General features: G+C 40.6%; 1 protein-coding gene across 11 annotated transcripts in view; it reads left to right on the forward strand.

The window, feature by feature from the left end:
• TNFAIP8 (TNF alpha induced protein 8) overlaps nt 1-4,336 on the forward strand; it is a 123,601-nt gene extending 119,265 nt beyond the window's left edge. For all 11 annotated transcript variants that reach the window (XM_055298784.2, XM_063612950.1, XM_063612945.1 and 8 more), the window contains one exon: nt 2,549-4,336. In XM_055298784.2, the coding sequence (XP_055154759.1) occupies nt 2,549-3,114 (566 nt within the window). In that variant the 3' untranslated portion in view covers nt 3,115-4,336. The remainder of the gene's footprint in view (nt 1-2,548) is intronic.
• The last annotated feature ends 4,287 nt before the right edge of the window (nt 4,337-8,623 follow it).

Raw genomic sequence — 8,623 nt, forward strand, 5'->3', positions numbered from 1 at the left:
CCTTCTCTTTTTCAAAATGTATTTTAGTTCTTCTGCAGTTTCAGTTCATATTTCAGAAGTTTAAATTTCGACATTTGTGGGGGAACCCTTCCTCATTCAATCAAGACATTCTTTGAGTGCATGTATGGCACTGTATATTTCTAAATGATGTTCGGGTCATAAGGAACCATTTTGCAGTTACCTCTACTATATACCATGAACTGCTTTGGTCCAAATTTCAAATCTAATGTGATTCTTCTTTTCCTCAATTTTATTTAATTTTAATTTAATTTTTTCTGAGACAGGGGCTCACTCTGTTGCCGAGGCTGGAGTGCAGTAGTGCAATCACTGCTTACTGCAGCCTCAACTTCCCAGGCTCAGATTATTCTCCCACCTCCACCTCCCTAGTAACTGGGACTGCAGGTGCACACCGCCACACCGGGCTAATTTTTTTTTTCTTTTTAGTTTTTTGTTGCAATGAGGTCTTTCTGTGTTGCCCAGGCTGGTGTTAAACTCCTGGGCTCAAGTGATCCTCTCACTACCTTGGCTTGCCAATGTGCTGGGATTGCAGGTGTGAGCCACCACACCCCCCTTTCCGCAGTTTTAAATCCAACATGACAGTTCTGGATTAAGGGAGTCACTCTTCTTATATGTCTTCCCAGTCTGGATTTTGAAGTGGCTGCCTTTTTGCTTCCTAATGATGCTAGCTTATCGAAACTAGAAATAATCTTATATAATCACTGATGCCTTGAGTCATTCGTATGTCTCTGTATTTTTAAACTTTTTATCTTTCATTACCAAATGACTGCTTTCTGATACCCAGGCCTAGGCTTAAATACTGGCATATATGGAGAGAACAGTTGCCACTCAACTCAGAGATGGAGTAGACACCCAAAGAATTGCAGTTCATAAGCCTTAGGAGAAGCGGGAGAAATGGGCCAGGTGCAGTGGCTCACACCTGTAATCCCAGCACTTTGGGAGGCCGAGGTGGGCGAATCACCTGAGGCCAGGAGTTCGAGACCAGCCTGGCCAACATGGTGAAACCTCGTCTCTACTGAAAATACAAAATTAGCCGGGCATGGTGGAGGGCGCCTGTAATCCCAGCTACTCTGGAGACTGAGTTGTGAGAATCACATCAACCCCGGAGGTGGAGGTTGCAGTGAGCCAAGATCACGCCATTGCACTCCAGCCTGGGCAAAAAGAGTGAAACTCCGTCTCAAAAAAAAAAAGATTGCTACATGGATGGAGTGGGGAAAATTGTGGTAGAAAAAAAGTAAACTTGGTTTGGAGAATAAACATTTATTGAGCATTTTCACTTGACCAGCTCTAAGCTAGGAAGATTACATATAGTGTATCTTTAATATTTAATATGTACAGCCATTATTATGTATATTGTAAACATCTGTCAGAAGTTATAATTCCAAAAGTAAACTCTAAGCAACAGCTTTTTCAAAGTATATTTTTCATGTGGCACATTTCATTAGCTCATGAAAAAGATTATTTCTCCAAAATGTATAAAAATGTAAAACGAACAATGGCCGTTCATCAGAAATAGCAAGTGACAATAAGCTCTCCAAGGAGCACTTCTTTCCAACACTCGACTTCTGGAGGTTGAAATTCAAGGTGCTTAGGACAGCCAAATTGGTAGGCATTGGCCAATGTCTTGGGAAATTTGACTTTTTGCAACCGGATTATAAAACAAGGCTTTCCTTTTGATTTGCTTAATCTGCCATTTTACTCAATGTTATGGCTTTGCCATTTCTTCTTCTTCCATTTAAATGAATTTCTTTTAAATCGCTTCTGGTTGCTGTTGCCCAGATGACAGGTGCAGAGTTGATTTTGTATTTTTTTTTTTTTTTTTTTTTTTTTTTTTTTTTTTGAGACGGAGTCTCGCTCTGTCACCCAGGCTGGAGTGCAGTGGCGCAATCTCGGCTCACTGCAAGCTCCGCCTCCCGGGTTCACGCCATTCTCCTGCCTCAGCCTCTCCGAGTAGCTGGGACTACAGGCGCCCACCACCACGCCCGGCTAATTTTTTTGTGTTTTCAGTAGAGACAGGGTTTCACCGTGGTCTCGATCTCCTGACCTCGTGATCCGCCCGCCTCGGCCTCCCAAAGTGCTGGGATTACAAGCGTGAGCCACCGCGCCTGGCTTTTTTTTTTGTTTTGAGACAGACTCTCGCTGTGTCACCCAGGCTGGAGTGCAGTGGAGCAATCTCAGCTCACTGCAACCTCTGCCTCCTGGGTTCAAGCGATTCTTCTGCCTCAGCCTCCTGAGTAGCTGGGATTATAGGCGCCTGCCACCACGCCCATGTAGGCCAGGCTGGTCTCAAACTCTTGATCTCAAGTGGGCCGCCCACCTCGGCCTCCCACAGTGTTGGGATTACAGGCGTGAACCACTCTACCCAGCCAAAAATTCTTTTCTGAACAGAGACTAATGTCAGTAGATGTAAGACAAACCACAAATGGTGGGAAAATGAGGAAAAAAAGTGCTCCCAAATATCTGTTTTTAGTTCGCCTCACTTGCTGATATTTACTAATTGTTAATTCTTTTCCTCTCTCTTTTTTTTTAGTGGCCACAGATGTCTTTAATTCCAAAAACCTGGCCGTTCAGGCACAAAAGAAGATCTTGGGTAAAATGGTGTCCAAATCCATTGCCACCACCTTAATAGATGACACGAGTAGTGAGGTGCTGGATGAGCTCTACAGAGTGACCAGGGAGTACACCCAAAGCAAGAAGGAGGCAGAGAAGATCATCAAGAACCTCATCAAGACAGTCATCAAGCTGGCCATTCTTTATAGGAATAATCAGTTTAATCAAGATGAGCTAGCATTGATGGAGAAATTTAAGAAGAAAGTTCATCAACTTGCTATGACCGTGGTCAGTTTCCATCAGGTGGATTATACCTTTGACCGGAATGTGTTATCCAGGCTGTTAAATGAATGCAGAGAGATGCTGCACCAAATCATTCAGCGTCACCTCACTGCCAAGTCACACGGACGGGTTAATAATGTCTTTGATCATTTTTCAGATTGTGAATTTTTGGCTGCCTTGTATAATCCTTTTGGGAATTTTAAACCCCACTTACAAAAACTATGTGATGGTATCAACAAAATGTTGGATGAAGAAAACATATGAGCACATGAGTTAAGATTGTGACTGATCATGATTTATTTGAAGATGGAGCACTGCTGATTTATGAAGGAAAAAAGAAGAATTTTCTAAAGATTACACATATTTCAGAAAGACTTTGCCCAATTCAGTTGTCAGGCATAATGATTTATTTGAAGGCTTGTTTTATTTGAAGAAAAGCATATTGCCAAAAATTCTGGTTAAAAGCTTCCTAACGGGTAACAGACCATGGGAGGGATATGTGGTTGGGTAATGCAAATGCAGTTATACAAAGAAAAATACAGATGTCTCCAGACCTGAGGACTTTTTAATAGGGCATTTGTTGTGTTGGTGGCACATTGGATATTTCTAACATGTACAAAGCTATGTATTTTGATTTACTTTCATTTATTGCTATGTGTATGTACTTTTCTTGAAATGCCAAGAACTTTCTTTTGCTATCATTGCTCTTTTTGAAACAATTCAGTTTTCATGTCTACAGCTGACTATTTTGTTAAAGATTGAGTCACTGACATTCAGGATTTAAGTCTGAAGTAGTCAACCCTTGGGGAAAAAAAAAACGGCTTATCTGAAATCAGTAGTGTGGAAATGAACTATATTAGCTATTATGAATAATGTCCAATATAAGAATATGCTTCTGGAATTGAGTTCTTTTAAGTACCAGTGATACTTAAATTTTTCAGAAATGTAATGGTGTGTCATTGCCTTGAAATGCTTGCTTAGGGCTTCTTTTATGTTATCTTAAAATGTGCTGGTGAATTTTCCATTTTTTACATCCATTTCACATGTAAGAGACAAAAAAATCTAGGTCTTGATATTGAGATAATAAAAAGTAAGTAGCATTAAGAAAGGTAACAATCTTCATTTTTACAGATGAACTCACTGAAACAATTTAGGGGAATGAGGGGCAAAAGTGGAGAAATGATATTGCTAAAGAACATGAGCATAAAAATGAGTGCATTTCAGTGTTTAAGAAGGTTTGATAAAGAATGTCACTTTTTTATTTAACTGGTAAGATTTTTGTTATTTTTTACTTTGATGAGTAAACAAAAAAAAATTTGCATTTCAAGCAGTTTGTGTGGTATTTCTATATAATTTTCTGTGTGTAAATAATAAAGTGGGCATTTGTTTATTTTGTAAAAAAGAAATGAAAATCTGCTGGCCAGCTATGTCCTCTAGGAAATGAAATGACAGACCCAGCCACCAGCAATAAATATTTCCATTGTCACTGTGTCTATGTTTTTTTTTTTTTTTTTTTTTGAGTCTCGCTCTGTCATCTAGGCTAGAATGCAGTGGCACGATTTTGGCTCACTGCAACCTCTGCCTCCCGGGTTCAAGCGATTCTCCTGCCTCTGCCTCCCAAGTAGATGAGATTACAGGCATGCACCACCACACCCGGCTAATTTTTGTATTTTTAGTCCAGATGGGGTTTCACCATATTTCCCAGGCTGGTCTTGAACTGCTGACCACAAGTGATCTGCCTGCCTCGGCCTCCCAAAGTGTTGGGATTACAGGTGTGAGCCACTGTGTCTATGATTTAGTGTACTCTCTTGCCTTAAATTTGCCTGCCTCCCAGAATATTGACATTAAAATAATAGTTTACCAGGAAAGGTTCCACAACTACAAATTCCAGAAGTTGAGATCTCTAACCCATTTCAGCCTAGAGAGGGTGGTCAGTTTCTCTGACACCCTCATTTGCTTGGCTAAGACAAGCAGCAAAGGTGTAGCGTTTCTTCCTCTTTGATACTAAATCCTGACACTAAGATTTGAACTGAAAGTATGATTCTCACTTCCTAGAGCAAGTAGGTGATCAGTATATGCTGTAACAATAACACAAAGACTACAGAAATGACCCTTCTAGCTTCATAACTTGCTAAGTGGCTTATAAATGGAATTCAGCAGCCTTCCTTGACCAGCTGTTTTCCTCACATGTGAACGCTGAGAATGTGATGGGGGGTGTGAGCTACTGACTGGATGTGTTCTGTTCTCCAGATCTCACACAGCAGAGGTATGGGAAACGAAGGCGCTGGGCAGTCAGTGCATGCTTCTTCCTCATCTCTAGCTATAGACAGGACCAACCAGAGAGAGAAAACGTATGGAGGGAGAAATCTGGATCTCTTTGGACACACTGGATCATAGAGTTGTGCCAGCAGGCTAGCAATCAAATATGCATGGGATCGGGGGAGCAATGCTTCATCTCCCACAGAGGGAAGGCAGTGAGGAGTAGACCGAAGGAGGGAATCTTGTTTGCTACCATTTCTCAGCATTTTCTGGAGGGGACTCATCTCCTTAACTGTGCTGTGCCTGAAAAGCATGCCTTGGAAGGATCAGGTCCAAAGTCATGATTAGCAAGTTCATTTCTAATACAACAGGACTCCCCTCCAGCATTTAGGGTGGCAAGGATCGTAGGAGCTGGGAAGAATCCCCATGTGCTTAGGGTAGATAAATCTGAGCCAAGTTAATACTAATTTGGGGGTCCTATGAACCTTTTTATAAAATAGTATCTGTTCACATTTTGAAAAAAAAATTGTGTTGTAATTGATTTTATTTTGTGCTGGTGGCTTCTCTGCAAAAATTATGAGTAGATGTGATAAGTGGATGATAATACTAATGGACAACTAACACAGTAGTTTGTATTATGTGCCGGGCACATTAACTCATTTAATTCCTTCCACAGTCCTCACCATTTTATACATAAGGCAACTAGGGGAAGAGAAGTTAAGGAATTTCCTGAGGTCACATGTGCCTGAGGTGTCCCAGCCGGAATAGGTATAAAATCTTATTTTCACTTAAAGCTGATATGGCTAAAGGCAATGCTAGGAACATCTCTGGCTCAGAGAAGCGTGGACAGTATGCTGCTGAAATGGTTCCTCATATAGTGACATTTTAGGCAGTACCTAAGTCAGCACAGGTCTGGCCTGTTCTCCAAAGATCTGTGTGGATTTTGTACAAAGACATTTTTCAGATTTTCAACATGACTCTTACTTTGGGGGCATCTTGTGGCTCAGTTTTCTGTCTCGTGGAACTTCACTTCTAGGTGCTCACAGTGACTGAACATTGACTTCTGAGGTGCAGTGAGCTCCTCCCCCACAGCGGTCCCCAGCAGTGGTGGGGTTCAGAGGACGACAAGGCACTCAATGTGCATTCATGAAGAGAAGCGAGGAAGCAGCAGTTCAGTACCGTGCTCCCTAGAGTAGGCACGGCATCAGTTTCAAACTTCAACATTATTTTCCAGATTTGGAGGCTCAAAATATTTGAGCAAGTAAGTTAAAAAAAAATAGCCTTTTTCTGATTATTAGGCCTTTCATGTATAACTCAAAATTAGTTTAAAGTAAAGCATGGGGTGGGTGCGGTGGCTTACGCTTGTAAGCCCAGAACTTTGGGAGGCCGAGGTGGGAGGATCACGTGAGATCAGGAGTTCGAGACCAGCCTGGCCAACGTGGTGAAACCCCACTGCTACTAAAAATACACAAAATTAGCCAGATGTGGCAGGCACCTGTAATCCCAGCTACTTGGGAGGCTAAGGCAGGAGAATCGCTGGAACCTGGGAGGCAGAGGTTGCAGTGAGCTGAGATCGTACCACTGCACTGCAGCCTGGGCAACTAGAGTGAAACTACGTCTCAAAAAAAAAAAAAAAAAAAAAAAAAAGCATGAGTAAAGAACTTCAATCGTACAAAAATCCTGCTTTTTTAACTCATATAGCGGTATCCCATTCACAATTATCTGGAAACTTCTTTTTCTCCCACCATGTGAATACACACACACAGACACACACACAATTTTTAAGCCCCCAAAGGCTTAAAATAGTACTTTTTGTGGTCTGTACCGCTCAGTTGGATTTTTACTAAGAATTTTAATTTATCCTTGAGATACTTGATGAGCGTATATGAGCAGTTGCAATTTAGCATACAAAACCTGACAAATGGTAAATAAAAGAATATGTTCATCCAAATGATGAAATATTTGTAGTAAAAAGTGCTATTCAATTGCCAGGAAATTAAAATACTCCAGTAAAATGAACTAAATTAGCATGTTAATAGGAATGATAATATTTAAAAGTTTTAGTCGATCTTGCATTTCCACAGTTGCATTATCTAAATTAGTTGAACTTCTCAGTGTTTTACTTGATATTTTGCATTCCTGAGCATTAGGCTTCTAGGTGATGTGTTAAACTCATAGCAGGTTTTAGTACACAGTGCTGTTTATGACATAAAATTTTATCCTACCTCTGAAATAACTGTACTTTCTGTGATTCAGATAAAGACTTTATAGAAACTCCCTAATGAAAATATTGAAGCATTAACCAGAAAATGAATCAACTTTTTGTTTCCAAAATGATACAACAGGAAAATCTTTAACTGCTTATAATCCCATATAATCACCATCACCACGAAGCATTGAAAATCTGTTTTCTCTTTTACTAAGTGTCCTCACGGTCACTTATGTATACCCAAAGCCAGAAAGATATTTTTATCTCAGGGAAATTCCAGAAATGGAAACATTTTTGTGTAATATTGATTCATTTCTGTCTCACCAAAGATGTGTTTTCCACTTAGCAAAGAACATCAGCCCCACGTTATAGGGAACAAGCCAGTCCCAAATCGTACCGTCTGCTGAGCATGGGAAAGGATATGGACAAGTCAGCTAGCATTCACAATTAAGAGAAAAACATCTGTGCTTTGGAAAATGTTCTTCAAGGATAGAGAATTGTGCTCTATGTCCACCAAATTTCCATGAGATCTTTGTAAGATTAGACAGCCAGTGGATAAGGCCCCTTAACTTTCTTCATGGATGGCTGAGGAAATTCTCCGCCTTCCCTGACATCAGCTGCATAACTGTATTTCTGCCTCGTGGAAATAAAGTAGCTGATCAGGCACTTGGGGTTTGTTCTTAATACAAGAAAGACGATTTGATTTTTAAAAGTTTTGATTTGTAGAATAACGTAAGACAATATGTTTATTTCTACTTTGGTTTTTCCATTCAAAAGCTTACAGATGAATTCATTCATTTAAAACTGCCAGGCCGAGTGCGGTGGCTCAGGCCCGTAATCCCAGCACTTTGGGAGACTGAGGTGGGTGGATCACCTGAGGTCAGGAATTCAAGACCAGCCTGACCAACATGGTGAAACTGCATCTCTACTAAAAATACAAAATTAGCCAGGTGCAGTGCCACATGCCTGTAATCCCAGCTACTTGGGAGGCTGAGGCAGGAGAACCACTTGAACCTAGGAGGCGGAGGTTGCAGTGAGCCAAGATCACACCACTGCACTCCAGCCTGGGCAACAAGAGTGAGACTTCGTCTCAAAAAAAAAAAGGAACTCCATCTCAAAATAAATAAATAAATAAATTTTTAAAAACCTGCCTGATGTGAAGTTGAAACACAAGACATGGAAATAAAAACTCAGAGTATAAATATCTATATTGTTACCATTATCTGGGATAATTGATGATTTGTAAGAAGCTCAGGTTTCACCTTCCTAGAAATGGACTTTTATTAGGCCAGCAAGAGTGACCAC

Source organism: Symphalangus syndactylus, chromosome 11 (assembly GCF_028878055.3).
Source record: "Symphalangus syndactylus isolate Jambi chromosome 11, NHGRI_mSymSyn1-v2.1_pri, whole genome shotgun sequence".
In the NCBI taxonomy this organism is placed as follows: domain Eukaryota; kingdom Metazoa; phylum Chordata; class Mammalia; order Primates; family Hylobatidae; genus Symphalangus; species Symphalangus syndactylus.